This window comes from Paralichthys olivaceus, chromosome 12 (assembly GCF_024713975.1).
Source record: "Paralichthys olivaceus isolate ysfri-2021 chromosome 12, ASM2471397v2, whole genome shotgun sequence".
Lineage (NCBI taxonomy): Eukaryota > Metazoa > Chordata > Actinopteri > Pleuronectiformes > Paralichthyidae > Paralichthys > Paralichthys olivaceus.
The window spans coordinates 6262719-6283766 of record NC_091104.1 but is presented as its reverse complement, the minus strand read 5'-3'; the positions used below and the strand labels follow the sequence as shown (position 1 = coordinate 6283766).

Here is a 21048-nt window from a genome sequence, read left to right as displayed (position 1 = left end):
GATTGATATCTGAGTGCGCGAGATGTGGTGCAGCTTGAATTAATTAAACTCTCGGTGGAGGTATGTGCTCTGGTTGGTTTGTTTGACAGCAGGATTACACAAGAAATACTGAACGCATTTCCACGAAAACATATTGGAAGGTCGGGACGTTGGCAAAGAAAGAACCCAATAAATCTCGGGGTGGATCATACTTCTATCGCTTTCTTTTTGCAGTTTTGTGACATTTTGTGCACTAATTTATGGATCTTGATTTAATTTAAATGAAGTTTCACAAGGGCCTTGACGAAGGTTTGCAAATAAAACAAAAAAACATTGATTGTTTGCATCTCTTCTCTTAATAAGTCTCTTGAGCGATCTCCCACGTGGACGGTAAAACAGACATTTTATTTCAGTATTGCGATTAAAACACACAGATCGATCACACCTTCATCCATTCACATCACTTCCAGTTCTTGTCGCGCAGATATGTGATTCGATAATAAATAAACCAAACATCCATCCACCGTTAAAGTGCTGCACTGATGTGACCCATCTTAAAGTGAGACTACGTGACACCTTCCTCCTCGTACAAAGATGGCGGCGGCTAATGCTAGCTAATTAAACTTAACTTTAGCTAAATGTTGCTGCGTGACTGACGTCAGTTTTCTCGCTGTCAGATCAAACTCTACTCGTACACATAGCGATATCGGGCTGTAACTAACGATCATTTTTTATATACCTGCTGCTAAATATTGATTAATAGTTTACTTTTTAATATTGTCTTTCAGTGACAGAAAAAGGAGCAAATTAAGCTGGAAGCTTTTTTAAAATAGTTTCTGTTGAATGACTAATTGGTTAATGAGCTCATCACTTCAGCTCGACACTAACCCCAGCAGAGTTGATTATGAGTTTTTCTTGTAGTTATGACTCGTGGGTTCTGTTCTACATTTACGTAGTCTCACTTTAGAATTTAATTCTTCTTCATAAACTTCTGATGTGACTGAGAAAGGCAAAAAAAAAAAAAAATAATAAAACATTAATACAATGAGACAGATGAGAACTTCAGAGAAAAAAAAAGCATTAAAAGCGTGGATGTCGTCATCACTCATCAAAAACAGCCATAGAAGAAGAAAAGAACATAAATATGAATAATGTTAGCTGGAGAAGTCTCCTCAAATGTTGAAATCAAATAGAAAAACCCGTCAAACACAGTGTAAGACGAATGCAGTACCAGCACATGCTCAACAAAAAGACATGTGACTTCATTGTAAGTACAATCTTCAGTCACAGAAGGCATTGAACAGTAGAGTCTATATGGCGTATGAAGCAGTGTGTGAGGCCTACACAGTGTGACAGGAGGGGAGAGACGCAGGAAGAGAGAGAGAGAGAGAAGAGACAACTACCCATCATCTACCATCTCCTGGAGAAGAGGGTCTGTCAATAGCCCCGACCGCCCTCTCTCTCTCTCTCTCTCTCTCTCTCTCTCTCTCTTCGCTTCTCTCCTCCTGCCGAGCGACCTCGGACATTCCTCCTGTTACTTCATGCACAGAGAGCCAGAGAGTTGCAGCCTTTTGCTTTCAGACGGGAGCTCTGAATCTGCCCCCGGGGGAGTTGAGCGCAACAACAACGGTGTCCAAGGTGAACTCGGGTAAAAAAAAAAAAAACTAACTAAAAAAAACGCCTGGACTCACAAGTTCTGCAAGGTGCTTTGGATTCAGAGCACTTCCAACCTTCTGGTGTTTTTTTTTTTTTTCTTCATGGGCATCCAAAGACTGAATCCACAAGTAGGAAGGATGATTTATTAATAAACCGTCTGAGTGAGCAGAGGCTGTTACTGCTCAGTGGGACACACGGTGCGGTCTTTGCAGCAGAAGTAATGAACCACCACACCGTTGGGATACCTGGCGAATGCACTGAAAGAGAAAGTTTAACAGACGGAGGATGTTTTACTGTTGGTGGGATTAAAACTCACTGCATCACAGAACATAAACAACATTAAAAATGGAAAGTGGAAATGAACAGGGTATGAAATGAACAGCACTTCATTGCATTGAATTGTGTTGAAGTTCATTAAAGTGACATTAAATCTGATAAAAACAGATGTTTACTATAAATGGACAGAGTCATAATCCATCCATTAATGAGGGGTTTTAATAATAACATCCACAAATAACTACAAATTTAAACATCTGTCTCTGAAAAAAGACATCGGACAAAAATGCAGAGAGAAAATAAATGATATGAATAAAAATGTATGAACATTTTTGTGACTCTGACAGTGAGACACAGTTTTACCTGTTTCCTATTTTCTTTTTGCAAACTCTGCAGGTCTTCTCCTCCGTGATGACGCATTTAACCTGCTGGTGGAAGATTCGCTCCTCCTGCACCTGAAGACAGAAACCGATGAACAACAAGAACCAGAAATTAATACAAGTGAAAATCAATCTGTCAAAACATTTTGCCCAAATTTGACATATTGAGATTTTGTTTTGTTCACAAAACTGGAAGATATTTAGTTAATCATTAAACTGGAAGATATTTAGTTTATCATTAAATAAGAGAAACCAAACAATTGTGAATATATTTAAAGATTAAAATCTGAATATGCGAAATGATTTCTCATGAGACACAAACTGTCAAAAACACGTCACGCTTCCTTTTTCATCAAGAGGACAGAGGCGATCAAATAATCTCACAAACACAACATGACTTTTTCTTGAGGGGTTTTCTTCGACACATCACGAGATGTTAACAAGTTTTTAATCTTATTTACAGGAACCGGCGTGAAAACGCACTCGGCTGGACTCACCCTGAGGAACTCGGCCTGCAGGAGACTCTTCAGCACCTGGTTGCAGCGTTTCCTCTGGGCCCTCTCCTCCAGGACGCTCTCCAGGAAAACCCGGATCTCTCTGATCTGAGTGTTTGCTGGGAGCAGATTGATGGCCTGGAAGCCAAACAGTCAGATTTGTTCAACACTGAGGAACAGACACTATGAGTTTATAAGTCACAGCAACTCTTCCCGTGTGCGAGGACCACTGATCGCTCTCATATCGGTCAAAACTAAAATTGTTCTTGAAGTTAGGGAGATTTTCACGGGGTCAGATTCGGAGGTTGGGCGGACGGGGAGCAGGATTGAACAGCAGCTGTAAGGTGTAAAAAAGCATGTTTGTAAATGTTGGTCTACAGGAATATTTAACAGCCTGCAGCTGTTCACTAAGTTGACATTTCAGGTTCATTCTTGACTTTGAAAACGGCCGCTGACAAACTTAAACTCGGTGTCTGCTCAGAATGCAACACCCACGTTTTCCTAACTTTTGAGGACTCGTGTCATCGTCCTCTTGTCAAGGTTAAAAAATAAACTTTCAGCCTCAAACCTGAAGAAGTCCTTAAAGCAGACTCGTACTCCGCATACTAATCGGTGTGATACGTGGCTCCGGTCAAACTCTGAAAGGTGGTGGAGGTGAAACTCCAGGAGAGTGAGTGGTGAAGTGTTTCAATAAGTGGATAACTGCACTTATTTATAAATGTACCGTCCGTTCACTTGCTCTTCGGACGGGTTGTGAAGTTGTTTTTCTGACTTTGTGCTTTGAAATTAGAATGTGAGGCACAAAACTAAAAAGTGACAAAAGTAAAAGTTGACATCAGAAGCTGATTCTTAAATCCTCAAAAAAAACATCAGCATCTCAAAAAATGTTTGTCGAGTTCCGACTTTTTTCCCGATTTTTCCGACAGCACGTGAACAGAAGTAGTGTCAGAAACTGTGGTTGTGAAAAGGGAACTGTTCCAAAAAAAAAAAAAAAGGGAGTTGATGTTTCATGTTAGAGGTTTTGCACGGTCCTGTCTCGTTTATTGTCTCCTGGCGAGGCAGCGTCTGGGAGGAAGGCCGGGGGGAAATGAAAGCATGGTGCCGTCAGAGCCAATGAGGGAGAGCAGCAGGGCAGAGAGAGACGAGATGGAGATGTCCCGTCTGTTCGGATCTGAACCTACACATGCTCATAAACCTGCAGCGTTCCACTCGAGAGAATCTTAATTTGACATTTCTGTGGCCGGACACAGTTCAGCGGTGCCGCTCAGAACCTCTTTATATCACACACTTGTTATGGAGCATTTTACAACCTCAGTGTAACTGGAGCAGCTAAACTTTAGTATTAAAATATTAACAGAGACATGGGGGAGACGTTTCCAAAGATCATGTTTCCTTGTGATGAGATGTGGGAAGAGTAAGAATATACAATCTGCTGACGGGGGAAGCGTGGCGTGAACAACTTTATAAAGAATTCCTCGAGGGAAATCTTTACTCGACAGCGTTGAGACGATTGTGATATTAAGGTCTGACAAGAAAAATGGGTCGTGAGCTAGTTTTGAACAAAACAGCTTTTATTCAATTAACTCTTTTGCTATTTGTGGTTCCGGGCGCAGATATGTGAAAGGAGTTTCCTCAGAGATGCTCACATTCCCGAGGGAGATCAGCCCCCTGGTGGAAATCTGTTTTTGGTTGGCTGGATCTGTCCTGTCCCAAAACGCAGCAGCTTGATTACACCCAACAGTGCAAACCCGTCTGCGCTCGCTCTAAAAACAAACTCAATCCTCTTCAGCTCAGTTGCTAATTTAATTTCACACAAACTGCCAAAGTGCGCGTCGTCATTAATCATGTTATTTTATCACATTTTAATCGAGGCTAAACAGACACATCCACATCCTCAGGAACGATTATCACATTTGAGTGACCGCAGAGTCGACTAGTAACGGAGAGGCATGAGGCTGAATTAGAAAATAATTCTTGCTCTCTGGTGTCATGAGGAGTTTAAAGAACCCAACGGAGTTTGTCAGTCCCCTGAAAGTGGAAATGTCTGACATTCTGATCTGTTCTGAAACATACGTTAAACTCCACTGAGATAAAAGTAGAATTATTTGTGACCAGATCAGGGTTAACTCCACGGCCTCATGAGGAACGGAGTGCTGCTGTGGAGCTGTTTACCTTGGTGGTATTGAGCTTGCTGTGGTGCAGCTCCAGGACCTGCAGGGCCGCCTGGAGATTCGCCTGAGGCCCCGACAGCTCCATCTTGATGGGCCCCAGACAGTGGACGTCAGGGGGGGACAGGTACATTCGCAGCAGAGACAGATAAACCTACAGAGCAGAAATACAACTGTTAATACTTGTCCTGGTCCGTGTTTCATGTGAGTCAGGAAGTTTTTGAATTTAATGAACAAGGGTCTGTAAAGAAAATCACTCAGGATCTAGTGATTCAATCAATTGAAAAACAAGATGCAAAACAGGGAGTAAAATAAAATATGATGTAATATTTGATAAGATAAATTATTTATCTATGAGTAATTTTACAGGGAATCAAAATTTAATATGAAAGCAATATGAGCCTGGATGTCTAATACATGCTGGGTTTATAAAATCTAGTCAGGTTTAATATTAACAATAGACTTCATCAAATATTCAACAATTCAATGACACGAAAAAAAAAAAAAAATATAAACAGGCAATGTCAGATGTCATCTTTGTTTGATGGAAAACAAACCAGAGTAGAGCGAGTCAAAAATGTGAACGTGCCATAAATAATCCACTACATTTGTGCAGCGCTTCCAGCAAACACACAGGCTCTTAACTGAAGGCAACAGAGTGTGCAAAATGAAAAAAGGTCATAAAAAAAAAACACATCAAACAACGAAATCCAAGACAAACAAGTCAAAATGACACAAGGAGCCACTTACATCTTTATTTCCTTCCACTGAACTGTTGTAGTGACTGTGACAGTATCTGCAGAACGCACAGAGGAAGAACATCAGCAAATATATTAAAAACATGATGGAGCTGCTTGTTTCCCTGATCATGAGGGAACCAGGATGTCTCAGCGTGTTTTCACACAGGAGCTACGGAAAATATTTGAAAAATTGGCTGCTGGGATTTTCAAGAATTAGCCTTTCGCACATGGAAAACGCAAAAGAGCGGTGGCGTCTGGGTGGAGCTTGCAGGAGGCAGGGCAGGTATTTTAGACGAGTCTCCGAAATCAAAGAAAGAGTTGAAAGCGATATCGAGGCAAACAGAAAGGACACGTTTCCACCACCTTCACGTCTGTTGTGTGTTTGAAACTTCATCAACACGCCCACTCGCTCGCTCGCTCGCTGCATTTCCACATGCTCTCACTCAGACATCTTATTACGGATCAAGTGACTCGGTCATTTGTGTTCTCACATTCAGCCCCTCTGGAAAAACTTTGACTTCAGTTTATTTCTGAAAGCAGCTTTGGTCACATGGTTCCTAAAGATCCTTAATCTGCCTGCAAGGTCAAGAACAAGCTCGTGACTAAATATGGTTTCTCCCACTTTAAATGACTACCATACTGTTTGATTCTCTTTCACGGTCATACAGCTCTGCAGGAGTATGTGGTGTTTGACCTGCAGAAGGACTCACTCTTCAGCCATGCGGATGTCTTTCAGGATGTGCACATAGATGAAGAGCGCCTGCTCGTGTTTACCCATCCGACCCAGAAGCAGAGCTCGCTCCTCCAGCAGGCCTTCGAGAGGGAAAACAGGGTCAAGAGGTTCCTGTTAAAGCCTTCGGCTTAAAACATGTATAACTCCAGTAAAACTTTCCTCTGTAACTGAGAACATGTGTACATGAGGTAATGGTAAATATAGGAAACTGTCTTTCTTGGGTGCTGGTTACATGAATTCTGATACAACTACAGAGTTAATGCCATTCGTCTTCTCTTTGCGCGTTCTTTTTCTGACAGGATCTCATAGTCAAGCAAACAGAATGTGAAAGTGTGAGTTCTCACCGTCAAAGGGAAAATCACTGATGAGCCTGGCTGGTTCATAGCTGGTAGAAATATCCAGGAAAGACAGCAGCTTGTTCCTGAACTCCCCCAGTCGGCCTTTCTCCTTTCCTGCAGCAACAGCTGGGACCCCTGCAACAGCACAGAGGGTTTTATTTCAGCATCTGGAGCTGAAACAATCACTCAGTTCATTGATTAACATCAGAAACACACACTCCAGGAAGAAGAAACTCCAAACAATCCTGCAAGTGGTTGTCTAGTTCTTTTAGTAGAAATGTTAAAGAAACAAGGAAGTGGTCTGATAACTTAAGAGATAAATGAAAGTGGAAAAAAAACCCCTCCCCATCCCTCCATTTTTGGAGGAAATCTGTTTAGTAGTTTTCACATAACCCTGCTAACAAATATATTCCAAAGTTGGCTCGGTAAATGTTTAATCAGAAGGAAATACACAGCACACACTAGTGATACACAGAGTGTTTTGGTAAAAAGCACTGAATTTAAAACACAAGTTTTTGCTTAAGGTTTTTACTGTAGCTGATTTTTATCTGCCAAGTTCGGGAGAAAAGTCCTGGTTGTAAAATGATTTGATTTTGTACTGGAGTAAAATACAAACCACAACCAAAATGTTGATCCTGAATAAAATAATAATGAAAATAAAACTGAATGGCACTCGCGGCAGAGTGGATACCTCAGACAAGACACAAGAGCCGCCTCATTCAAACCACATTCAATGATTTTTAACTGGATCCGCACCAAATTGCACACACTGAATTTATTATCTGAGAATTTGACTGAAATGTTGAAAAATGTCCGATATCACATAATAAATAAAGGGAAAAGCATTTTTTTTTTGCATAATCATGCTTACAAACAAGGTACGGTGGAGGTAAAAAATAAAAATGATAATGTACCTGACAGAGCGACTGGAGAATAATCTGAACAGTTGCTGCTGACACAACTTTAATATTTACAATGTCTGGACACACTAAGTCTCATCTCATTGTTGAGAATTACAATAATCTCAGAGGAACAATATCCTCAGATCATGGGCTGTGTCCTGCAACCTGCTTCATTAAGCAACATGAAGCAGCAATAACTTGCAGGATTTATCTATTTAATTAGCTGCTTTTATTGTTTGTTTTTTTTGCAGAGTGCAGATTAATGAGCATCTCTGTTTCCTTGTTGGTCGAGAGGTCCGTTTCAATGCAGTGTCTCCCTGGATGAGCATTAAAACGACAAAACCAGAAAGAGATGGATGGGCTTCTTCATCGGTCCTGACAGGCTTTATTTGCAAAGTAATTCAAAAAGACAACTCTTTGGACGGGGGGAAGCAAAGTGGTTAACTGAACCCATACGCAGTAAAATGACTGAAAGTGAAATATTCCTTTTGGCATTAATTTGATTTTTCAAAAGTGGTGGGGAGCTCCTGGGTTACGTTGACTTTGGAGCTACAATAACACTTCCCATTTATATTTTTTCTCTATTTTCTAGCTTTGTTATTTTTCTTTCAGGTTTGTGTATCTGGAGAAAAATCAATCCAATGTCCTGTAAAAGTGTTTATTATTCCCAGAGTGCCCAGAGATACTTTGACCTCACGTAAACTTTCAGGTTCTTCAGCTCGTACCTTCAGGCAGTGAGTTGAGGTACTCTTTCATGAGGACTTGAACCCTCTCCAGGTAGAGCTGGATCAGCACATTGTGAAACTCCGGGCCCTTCTCGTCCCACACGTAGATGATGTGCTCGAGATATGGGATGGCGAGCTCCGTGAAGCCCTCTCTCAGGAAGTTAAGCACTTTGTCTCGGGGCAAAGTCTCCACCTCCGTCAGGTCCTCAGTGAAAATCTGAACAGGAAGAGAAGAGAGAACTTAAAACTACACCAGGGCAGGAAGTGGAAATAAAATGAATCCAGAGAGGTTTACTGGTGCTGACTATCAATGTTATATCTGGAGGTTGTTGATTCAAAGTTTATTAATACTGAATGTCCAAATCCAACAATGCAGTTCCCTGGGCCGTTAAAAACACAAGTGTGAGATATGTGTTTCACATACACATTAATAGACAGATGGGCTTGTATTCAAAACCAAACTATGAACACACAAAGCAAATTCCTACATATAAATATAGGAAAAATAACAATGATAAAACCACGCTCAACATCCAAATGAAACATTTGTCGTGGATAAATTCTTTGCGTCTCACCTTCAAACCGTCTTCAGGACAGATCTTCAGCACCCAGGGAGAAAACTCAAAGATGATGCCCAGATTCTCGACTCCTGTGTCGCAGGATGAAAGTAAATAAATACGTATAAAAACTCCATCGAGGACGCTCAGAGGAAACAGGCTGATAAAATTCAGTTATTGTAGTTTCAGAAAACTAAATTAAAGCCCGTTAAAAAGAGCGTATCAGAGATATGTGTATTATTTTCCAGACATTTTCCTGCTGTTTTCTCGTATGAGCTCACTCAAACATTTTCCAAACATTTTAGTCGGGGGGGCGGCAGGAAAAGTCTGGAGCCACTAAACTTTTTCGTTCTCACACACAGCCCCTCCAGAAGATTTCAGGAACATGTCCAGACTGAATATACATTTCTGGGAAAGTTATTGCAACAACATTCAGTAGAGATGACAACATTGCACTCCAAGTTAAAACAGCTTTGAGTTAGCCGTACCCAGTCTTTGGAGGTACTCCACTGTTCGCTCGTGGCCCTTCAGCGGAGAGTTGGCCTTGGTGGACTGGTCGAGCAGCACCTGCAGAGCTGTGAGGGGGGAAACAGGGCGGAGGGGAAGTGAAAGGGAACGAGACCAGAGATCAGTCTGACCGACGGAAAGCAAAAAGATGTCATTGAATCTTCTGTGTACTGCATTGCATAATTCCTCCGCCAACAGAGATTGGACGAAGCACAGGCACCGGTGTTAATTGGTGAGCGGGAACAGCTGCTTTGAATTGGCAGTGGGAGAACGAGGCAGACAGACTTCAGCAGCATGACATCATCTACACAAACTGTAGCCGCACTCACAGTGAGAACAGCCCGGAATCTACCGCAGAACACTGCCAGGAACCTAACAACGCTCAGACAGCTCTGATCTACGAGGATGACGAGTCGGCCACATGCAGGAAACCTCCACTGAGATCAAGTGCGCAGCCTGACGGAGCCGACCCACCCTACGCCCAGAACTTAAGCACGGTAACTGGTATCTGTTGAATTGAAACATAATGGAACAATCCGGCTCTTGTATTTGAACGAGGAGGTAATGAGAGCGAAAGCTGCTATCCACTGATCCCTCATTTAAATACTTAACCCCAAATTCAACATCCAATTTGAGAGAGAAATTGGAAACAGATGTTTCATTGTGTTTTAAGGCGAGTGTTCGGTTGTCGCGCTGAGGTCTGTAACGGATAAACCACACTCCCACACAATTAAAGCTGAACTCTGAGATCAGTCAATATCCAGTGATTGACTTCTTTATAGTGCGTGATGATTACTTTTCTCATCTCAGAGGAAATGTCAGTGAATCGTGTTTTCATTTCGAAAGATAAATAAAAGGCTCTTGTCAATACAATGCATTTCCAGGGATACTTTCTTTTCATCCTATATACGTTAATTGTTTTTTTGAAGATATTTCTTGAACCGAAGAAACGATTTTTCCACAGAAAAATACTGACACGTGTACTAAACCTGACTTGAGAAGAAACAGATTTTACTTTTGTTTGATAAAACTAATGTAGGTTCGGATGAGATTAGACAGTTGAAGCATAAACAGTTTGCAGGGTTCTTGTATTGTGCATGCAGGCTGACAGTCATGGCTCACTAGGATGTTTAATGGAACTAATCCATTGTCAGCTAAATTTGTTGCTGTAAACCCATCTTACAGTAGTTACATATATATACAAAAACATATGCATATATATTCATTTATGTATACATATATATATTACTGATTCATGCAAAAAATGCATATTTAAAGTAGCACTTGAACTCAACAGAGAGAGAGAGAGAGAGTGTGATCTGTTGTAAATCACAGGTTTTATTCAACAGGGGTCTGAAACTTGAAAATGACTGTGGACATATGGGATCTGTCTTACACTTGTCATAACTGCAAGACGACACCAGACCACCGCTGTCTTTATGAACAGCTTCTCTCTGCAGATTATACTAAATGATACATGGACTGCTTGCAGCACAGGTGGTTTAACATCTTACCTTTCTGGTGCAGGCCCTTCTTCTCATAAAGAATGATCAGCTCACTGTACTTGTGCGCCTTCTTGAGAACGTACTCGCTCTCCTCGATGTGGCAGTGGTTGTTCTCCAGACGAAGGAGGGGGGACACCAGGGCCACGTTGGTCTGAAGAGAGAGGAGGATCAGAGGAGATTACACAACATGAACACAGAGCTTCTCCAAACATATATCCATCTAACCCTTAAGAGTTCAGGTAGTGTTTCACACAAAGACGACAAGTCTTAGTCCATCCTCTGCGCCTCACAATGTGTTATTCATTTAAATAATCTGGTGCAGATGCTTGGCTCTCTGAAGCCCGATCTTAGAGGATCTCCAGTCAGTACCATCTTCTCCCTCCAGCATCGTCTGGGTTTGTGCTGGGAGTTCCACTGATTGAACGGAGGTTGTTGTGCCTCTAGAAAGGAAGCACCTGGGAGCATTTTGCCTGAATGCACACATCAGATGAACTTGCATATTTCTGGATGGAGAAATAGGACGAAGACTGTTTCCCATTCTGTGTAGAAACTTTGGAGGCTCATAACTGTGATCTCATTCATCATTCCAACACTCCATTGATGAAGTTTGACTCACAGATTACTGAGTGACAGTCACACACACACACACACACAATGTTCAACAGTGACTCAGTTTGTGTTACTTCAAAGTAAATCTGCCAATGAGCAGTTTAACACAGGAGCCATCTGGCTATATGTGGGGTGCAGTGAACTGCCCATGGTGGTTGCCAGTTTCTATGAGCATTAAGAATTACTGAATTATGAAATCATGATTTTATTTGTGGAAGGTGAAGACTGCCAAGTTTTATATATGATATAACTTTTAGCCGTTGATATAAACATTTGGTCTGGGTTCGCTTACGATTCCAGATTGGCTGTACATCAAATAGCATGATGTTAGCATAATGTTAGTGATGCATGGTTTGTGTGTGTATCCATACACCTACAGTGGGAGAGCATGAGAATGGGCATGAGATAATAATTAATCTTACAAAGGCGTTATTCAATTCCTAATTTTTTAGTATGTATTTAATCACAGAAGAAAAAAATTGCAAAATAATATGAAACTTATTGTTTGCCTCTGCCGACCAGGACCGTTAGTCTGCATGCATGTTTATTCCCTATACTCATAACTCAAAGATTAGGTCAACAATTTCTCATGTAAATATGTCAATGTGTCAAGTAAAAGTGTGAAGAATAAGAAGATCGTGGCCTCACATGTAGGTAACACTTCAGTAGAGTAGTATCAATGATCTGCAGGAGTTTTTTGCGGCTTTTAATAGTCGGTGTTCCCTCCATGAGTGGAGATGTTGTGGAAGGGTCAGAGTCATTCAGCTGTTTCACCAGGTGGCTGCGTTTCTGGAAGAACATCAAAAAAAGTAAATTTTTAGTTTCGCACTTTCCTTTATCTTTGCTGGTAATGTTTTTAATATCTTTGTGTTGATGTAGAGCCCGTTTTAAAGCCAAAACTTGAAGGGCATCATTCACACAGACCTGGGTGAGGTAATCGATAAGAGCGAGGTGAGCCTTCTCCAGCTCTGCCCCGGACAGTGTGGGTAGTGGGTTGGGATAGTGCAGCTGTTTGCGGTAGTCTGATGGGAGCAGGTCCGGGTACAGTCCAATCACGTGTGTGGGATCTGCAGAATACAGGAGGGATTTCTTAAGTTTAATTCCATGATCATTAAAAGTCTGTTCATGATTTACCGTCTCAGAGTCTGTGAGTTTCCTCCCTCCACTCTCCCGCTGACCTGCACTCACTTTGCACTTTAACAAAAAACACCAACTCTAATCAAGTTACTTTGTGTTTGTTGATTAGTTCCAAAGTTTATGAGACACATATTTACACACGTACAAACCCTGCACTGTAAATAGTTCATCTGCTACACACAACACGTGCACAGTCAGGACATCAGGGTTAAAGTGACCAGAATGAATTCATTACCCAACACCATCGATTAATAACTAAATACATGTGGTTCATGCTGTATGTCAAGCTCTGTTTTCCAAATTTGGCCTGAACAGACAAATGTCAGGTGAGAATCTTTACCTGTGCCCAGTTTGGCAAACACCTGCATGGAGTCATCAAATCTCTTCTGGCAAAACAGATTGAAGGCGTAAAGATTTTGGATGTGATGTATCTGCTGCTTCTTATCACCGTCTGAATCATCCTTCATCTTCTGGCAGAAAAGAAAAGAAAAGCCCAAAAACAAAAAGAGAAAAATCATCACAACAAATCAAAAATCAAACAACAAAATCCAGTCAGATCATTCACTTCCACGAATGTGAAATCCACATGAAATGATTTTTCGGTTTTGAGAAATGCCCCTGGAAAGGAAAACTAGATCACTGGATAAGCTGACCTTAAAGAACAAAACCATGGGAATTTTACTGTTTGAACGTTCTGCCCTAATCAAGATAAGTGATCTCAGTGTTCCATCCTCTGGAGCTCGGGCACAAATTGAATCCTCAGGAATTTAATAACAAGGTTTAATAGTTAAGTGGTTCTGTTGCTCACCGCCAGCTGAAGAGCCAGCTCAAACTGCTTGTCCTGGAGAAGCTGCCGGATCTGGCTCGCTATGGACACAGGCACCAGGCGCCACACAAAGTGGTTGCTGGCAACATACACAATATTTTGCCTGTGAAAAATAAAAAGAAAGAAAACAAGATTACAGAGAACAGGTTGGGACAAAAGTGAGTTTCTTTGTAAAGAGGATCTGACGTTATTAGTGTCATTGTCACGAGACACAGAAACCAGGGGAGCTGATGACAGCAGCAAATGATTCATGATATTCTCTTAGAGATGTTGTGCATCGTAAACAGAGCGAGAGCAGCAAAAGAGTTCAACATCAAACCCACGAGACAACAGGACGTTCAAGGTGGATCAGAATTAAGAAATCTCACCCTGCTGAGGTGATGAAGCGAGGTCTCTGCAGCTCCACGCTCTGCACCAGAAGCCTCGGCTCAAAGGTCCGGATCTCCACGTACCGAGGGAGAACGGCGATGATGTACGGAGGCTGGTGCTCTGAGAACGTTAGTGAAGAGGCAGTGTGTCAAATTTCTGTGCACGTCAACAACAACTGAATTATCACAAGTGGGTCAATGATGTAAAAATATTACACATCCTCTAAACATCAAATAACTGTGTTAGTATGTGGATCTTTCAAAACTTTAAGGAAAAGAGGGCAGGTACAGTTTTAGATATTACATTTTTAATATCTAAAACTAGGTATATCTGAAAAGGAGGTATTCATCAGTGTTAGCAGGATTATTGGACGGATTACTATGACAAGGATGCCATACGGGTCAGTGAAGATACCCATGGAATCTTGTTTTACTTCATTTAACGTTGCGAGATGGGGGAGATATTTTTGTTGTGGAAGGAAACAGGACAGTGGTGTTCATCAAGAAGATGGTGGCGTCAAACACTGTGCTTTAAGGCTTTAACAATTGTGAAAATGATTTTGCTGCCCATGGGACATAAACCCTCCATCTTAAAGGTAGGTGCCTCATTTGTGATTATGGCATGAAGACCTTAAGGCCAATGGAGCAGGAAATATAGCTCGAGACAGCGATCCAGACAGGCCTGAGGCGGAACAGACTACGCCCACGGGCAATGGCCGCAGCCCTCTGCTCCAGCCACATCCAGTCAGTGAAAAATATTTTAAACTGACCAGTGCTCATCCTCCGCTGATGCGTGCATCAAAAGGAGGAAATTGCAATCGCCTTGTATGAAACCACTGCTCGGAGGCTTCATTTCCCTTCTTATTGTTCCTCTCTGCATTCCAACGAGCACAGACAGACAACGAGGGCTCATCTGCCTCGCTTCTGCCACAAAGTCCATTAGTAACCCAGTGTCTTAGTCACAGGATAAAAAGCTGATCTAAAACGGTCTTTTCTTCTCTGACGTGTGGGAAAACAGCAGCACGGCTCAGACAGAATGGAAAGAAAGACTTTACACAAGGGAAGAACAGATTAAGGAGGAGAAGAAAGAGAGGGCAGACGGCAGCTAGATGACAATAACTGACAGAACAATGGCAGTATTTAGGCCAAATGCTTTATCAGGTGTTTGTTTTAATATCCCATTACTATGAGAGCAGACCTGCTTAGCCACTGTGACGAATACGTGAGCAGACTGTGCTGTTACAGACACAATGGCATCATGTGCACAATGTAATGTTTCTTAGCCAGTCACAGAAATGTAACAGCAACATACAGAACACATACAGATGCAATGAACGCTGCGTACTGAAAGTTTATATTTGATCAGAGAAAGAAGATTAATCTCAGATTGTGCTCACACTCATCCTGAAAGAATTATATTTCAGGAGCTGAATATATCTTCTCGTTTCTGTGACAAACAGAAACCTGCATGGTGCCACAAAATTTAAACGCCATGAACTAAAACTAAATGTCATAATTGTTTTGTCCTCGTGTGCCAAGACGCTAAAAACCCATTTGTCCTCGCAGCGTTCCTTCAGTTAGTGTGCTGCAGTATTTTTCCACAACCAGCGGAGGATAATTACCATTAACAAGCTTGTTGATGATAAGTGGTCAAATTTATAGTAGACGATGTCCTCTGTAAAATCAATAGATGCTTCTCCTTGAGAAACAATAAACTCTAATTAAATTTAATATGTCATTGAAACGTGACGAAGACTTCTTTTGTTTCTAAACTGTGAATTTGAGGCTGAGAGGAAAAGCAGGGCAGAAAATGTAGCTGGTTTGGTTTTCCCTGCGTAAACTCAACTGCCAGGGGTGACACATTCTGGCAAAACATCTTCCGTTTTATCTGGAAGACTAAATCCCAGAGTGTCGAGAGCTGGGGGAGGATTCTTGGCTCTTGTTTCTCCGCATGTGAGTCTCCTTTTGACTTTGCTGTCAGTTTCTATCGACATCGAAACACAAATCAACTCTCGCAGAGACATACGGAGCCATTAACTGATAGAAGCAGTAACTTGGATTGGACGAATGAAGCGCCATGTTTTTCATACGCGCAGAAAAACAACAGCATGACCGAAAACAATGTAGAAGCATAAAATAGTCCTTATTGTATCTTTTGCCATTGTTCCTTTCTTACCCATCGCTATAGGGATGTCTGTCCAGTTCAGGGCACACTTCTGGGTGCAAACACCCTCTTCATTTAGGACAACAGTGAGGTCATCCTGCCCGACAGCCACCTTCCCATCAGCCAGTGGTGCAACCAGAGGCTCTAACTGTTTCCCAGTCGGGAAGAGCTCCTTGATGGAGCCACGACCATCCATCTGGTTGACAGGACAGATAGTCAAGTGAGTCAGGAGATACAGAACGTATTAAATAAAACCTTGGTGGCATACATTTAATCTATAAGGTCAGTTATGAGGCACTTTACACAGATAATGAAAGTACTTTCAGGAAATGACGACTGGATGTGGTATAACTCTACCAAGCAGTGGTTGATCATTTGAATACCAGAAATAAGAAACACACGAAAAACAAACAGACAAGTTATGCCTGAAGTCGTATAAAAAAAGATCATTTTAAAGTGATATTCCTCTAAAGATCTGTCCGTCCCTGCAGACTTTTAAGGCCAGAAAAATGAATTAAGGACCGAAACAAATTTGAGCAAAAGTAACGACAGGGGATGAACTTCACAACGTTGCCAATCAACTGAAGTACACTGAGACATTTGTGTTTTTTAGCAGTGCTAAGGATTAAAATGGTTTTGATAGTTTCCCTGAAAAACTGTTATAATTAGATCCCATTCAAACTGGAATGAATTCAGTTCAAGGCCTCTCTTTTCCATTAGCAATAATAAACTGTATTTCTAGAGCACTTTTCTAAACACAGTTACAAAATGCTTCACAATAAGCAAGAGAGCAAATTAAAAAAAATACAACAGTTAAACGAGACAGTAGAAATACATTTCAAGACTGGACTACAAACTTCTTATAAGTGTACAAGGGCAAATAGACAGATTATGAGCGGAGGATCACTTAAGTTGCAGGCAGTTCTATCTGAGCACATACCCGAATAAGGTAATAGTCTCGCTTGAAGCCAACACATATGGAGTTTTCACACCAAGCCATGGACTTTGGGATATCTGGTGCAGCAAAGTCGCCCTAACAGACAAAAAGAAAACATTGAGATGAGAAAAGGCTGCTCCTCAATGTGGATCACACTGCAGTGAGTCACACATCAAATATATCATCGTACCTGCAGCTCATGGAACTCTCTATCCTTCCAGTAATACAGCTGGAGCTTCTTTTTTACCGCAACACACATTCTCAACCTTTCCTCCCCGGAGCTGGTTTGCTGAGAGCCAGAAAGACAGAGACAAAATATACAATTCATGACTTCAAATCTGCCAAAATATGAGCAGAACACAGAAATGTGGAAAAAGGAAAATATCTTTTTTTTGACAAACACGACAATTGTGTAATAAAGATTTGATGGAATAGATATGCTCGAATTTTAGATATGCTCGAATTTTAGATATTTAACTGCACTTTCCTGATTTCAAGGCTGTACATTGTACATAGCAAACAGACTGACACATGCTTGAGCTTCATATTAATGGACATGATGATGTTTTTCATTTCTGCCAAGGAAACCATCACAAAAAAGAATTTTCCTGTGTGTTCGTGCTGGTGGGAACCAGCAGCATGTTAGATTTAAGGATTGCTGCCAGTGTTGATACAGCCTGAGGAAGAGCAACGAACTTGACAAGCTCTGAAAATCTACATCGAAGATTGTAACCACGTTTGTGTCTTTAGCCTCCAGTTGGAACCTGTTAACCCATTCACTACTGCAGCAGCACTATTCTTAAGCTTTTATTTGAGTATTTATAACTGTGTCACACTGTGATGTCTTTTCTATTTGCCATGTTTTATTTCGTGCTAAATGTAATTTCGTTTTTTAAGTACTAACATAAAAATGACCGTTAGAGGAATTTAGAATCTTCTATTCATACTGTTAAACAGAAAATTGAGGTTGCTTGGAACAGAGGAATTTATTTCTAAAAAGGCTGAAAGGCTGTGGTGAGCTCCGGTCATCACTCAGTAGTAATTATGAGTCGTCTATAAACTAAAAAACATAAGTTATGACCCATTCAAAGCCTAATTTGAATAAACCAGTTCACTTGAAGCTCCCTGGTCTAACACCTCTGAAGATACACCTCCTGTGAATGGCCGGAAACTGACCACAGGAGATTGTTGTTGTTTGAATGTTCCTCAAATCAAACTAAAATAAAAACCATGATAGTAAAAGGGATTATTTCTTTTTACAGCAGAAAGCCGAGGCCTCTGTCTTCTACTTCATCACGTTGTATATCTGTAATAATATCACTACATTTTGTTGCATGTGGTTAAAAAACGTGTTGATAACAGTGGTCGAGAGAAGAGCCGAGAAAAATAAATATTAGAATTGACAAATCTTTAATATTTCTATATGTAGAAATCTTTTAGATCGAGCTAAATTTGGTTAAAAACATGACAGAACCTTTAAGCTTGGGTTGTACAGATTTTAGATTCTCCAATAAATTAAATCACTGTAAAAAAACAAAACAAATGTTGATAGTGGACGACCATTTCTTCAAAAGGTTAAATAGGATTAATGTGAAGACCGTCATTTGCCTTTTCTCTTTCAGTCATCCACTACGTTACACCTGTATGTGTGTTGTACTGCAGTTAGTGCAAATTATTCTTGCGAGAAAGATTTAGAATAGGAAGCAATAAAAACACAAACATTTGACAGGAATATTATTAAGTAATAACAGTGCTGTCACTGACCTGCAGATCACAGGCAAAGAGTGTAGCTCCTTTGGCTTTGGACACTACAGTGATCTGCTGGAACGTCAGGAGGTCATGAACATGGATGTTGTTCTCTGAAGGAAAGAATCAAAGAGACTTGATGTATATTTGAAGTAGTAAAGAAATAAACAGAGGCTATTTAAGCAGTATTGACAGTATTTGTCACAGTGTCCCAAAGTGGTTGTAAACTAATGTTCCAAAGAATAAACTCGTACAATCATTAAAAAAAAAAAAATCATAAAAACGTGTTAAAAACTTACCAAGAAGACTGACAAGGATTTTGTACTGCGAGACAACATAAAGCTGTAGAGAGAGAGAGAAACAGTTGAAGGCATGAGTGAGGACATCAATAGTTCATCACACCTGCAACAGCAGAGCTCAATTATTTAACCCACTTTTCCTGGGGCTCTCTCCGCTATGTGTTAGAATGATAAATTTAGCCTTCAATTAAATGTTGAAGGCCGATCTGAGCCATTACACACAACCATCGTTGGTATTCTAAGAAGGCATGAGGACGCGTCGTGTGAAGTGTGTGCCACTCCATGAATCATTCCAAGACAGGGAGTCTGGCGTTGGGAGTTTAATCGAGGTTAAGAGAGTGAAGTGAAGCTCGTGTCGACTCTGTAGTCCTAATAAAACTGACGTTTATGAGTTAGTCACTTCCTTCATGGGACTTCCTCTTCCTCACAGTTCTTAATGCAGAAATGAGTCTGAAGTTGTCCTGAATCTCTACCTGCTGAATCTTCTTTGAGAAGTTCTTATTGGATTTTTCCAGCGTCACCTCGAACCGATTGGTACCTGAGGGGAACAGAGACACGTTCATCAAAGATGATCATCATCACAAATCAAATATAAATGCAAGCATATCCACCCACTTACATAAACTTACAAATAAAGTACCCTTGCAGTCTTATTTACCTTTATGTTGTTTATCATTGTTCCTTTTAATATATGTTTATATATTTGCATGTCATTTTTCAGCTTTTCAGAAGGATTCTTTTGGTATATTTGATCATTATCTAACTATCTATCAATCTATCTATTGCTCTAGGAACAGTGTGTTGTCGGTTGAGAGCAATTACCCAAACAAATGACCAACGTGCACATATTTGCAGCAATTTCCTTGCTGAGAATGACTCAGAACAACCAACAGAGACATAAATACATCTCAAATACACGAGGAAACAAAACAGTAGCTCCCATCCCCTTGATTTTAGTTTCTACCTGCATCCTTCTTTATCCGGTAGAGAAGCAGATGCCCTGGTTTTGTACCCACAAGCAGGCAGTCCTCTGTGGGAAGAGAACCTCAAAGTCACTGACAGTCAGTAATTCCAACACATCATGGCATAAAAAAAGAAACTTAATCAGATGTAACTTGCAGGAAGGACATTCATGCCAGTGGTGAAACAGCTCATTGTTGACAAGTGGGACAATTTTACACTGTAGTTTCTTATGTCCCCATTGTTGGACTAACACATGATTCTCTTATCTCATCTTAAAAACCAGGAAACACCAGCTTCGTGTGAGGGAGACGTACACCATGACAACAACTCACCCCAGGCCGCAAGACAGTCAATCTGGAGCGGGAGCTTTTCCAGAATCGACACCGGTTCGTACGCGTCGTGCATCTTGAAGCTACGCTGCGGATTCAATCACGGACGACTCTGATGGACGGACCCCACGGGGGGAGTCACCGCCCGCCGGACAGCAGCTGACTGACGGCCCGCTGACGGATGCGTGAGGGCGGCTCTCCTGCGTGTGTCGCCATTAACCGTGGAGGAAGAGGAAAGAGGAAACGCGGTGTGCGGTGAAGCTCCGGCCGCTGCGAGGAAACAGTTCGGACGTGTTAGCAACACCACCACAACAACAGCTGATCGTTAGCCTGCTAGCTCCGGAGTTAGCAAGCCGCTGCCGCCGCTCCTCATCCTGGTTCCCGCTCACTTCATGTCGACAGACACCGTCTCTTCGTCCGTGACGGCAACCACCGTCACCTCGGCTGACTCACCGACACCGGGGAGGAACGACGTCCCGGCCGCGGCGCTGTGTTTTCGTTAGCTCGGTTAGCTTAGCTTAGCTTCCTCCACTGTTTTGTTGACGACGGCTGCGCGAGCCAACGGGGTTTGACAGGCACGTGACCGGAGTCCTCACGAGGAACGAGTTAAAGGCGCAGTGATCGCGTTAGTGCCTCACGTCCAGTTCTCGCGAGACTTACTGGACGTTTTTTAAAATCATCTATCATATAAGTACATCAAATACTCTGTG

General features: G+C 41.5%; 1 protein-coding gene across 2 annotated transcripts; it reads right to left on the bottom strand.

Annotated features, from left to right (window-relative positions):
* Positions 1-363: 363 nt before the first annotated feature.
* Positions 364-20941, bottom strand: vps39 (VPS39 subunit of HOPS complex). Of its 2 annotated transcripts, none has more exons than XM_020098168.2 (24): positions 20342-20941; positions 20011-20076; positions 19520-19584; positions 19047-19089; positions 18766-18860; positions 17192-17290; positions 17005-17097; positions 16077-16260; positions 13901-14021; positions 13515-13635; positions 13047-13176; positions 12494-12636; positions 12218-12358; positions 10970-11111; positions 9437-9523; positions 8967-9040; positions 8392-8608; positions 6771-6899; positions 6404-6506; positions 5704-5749; positions 4958-5107; positions 2789-2923; positions 2275-2366; positions 364-1892 (listed from the first exon to the last, which is right to left on the bottom strand). In XM_020098168.2, exons 1-24 carry the CDS (start codon positions 20412-20414, stop codon positions 1811-1813), a joined length of 2631 nt encoding a protein of 876 aa, XP_019953727.1. In that variant the 5' UTR covers positions 20415-20941; the 3' UTR covers positions 364-1810. The 2 variants fall into 2 exon arrangements, with proteins under 2 accessions (XP_019953727.1, XP_019953728.1); XM_020098169.2 differs by having other exon boundaries at positions 13047-13173.
* Positions 20942-21048: the final 107 nt, after the last annotated feature.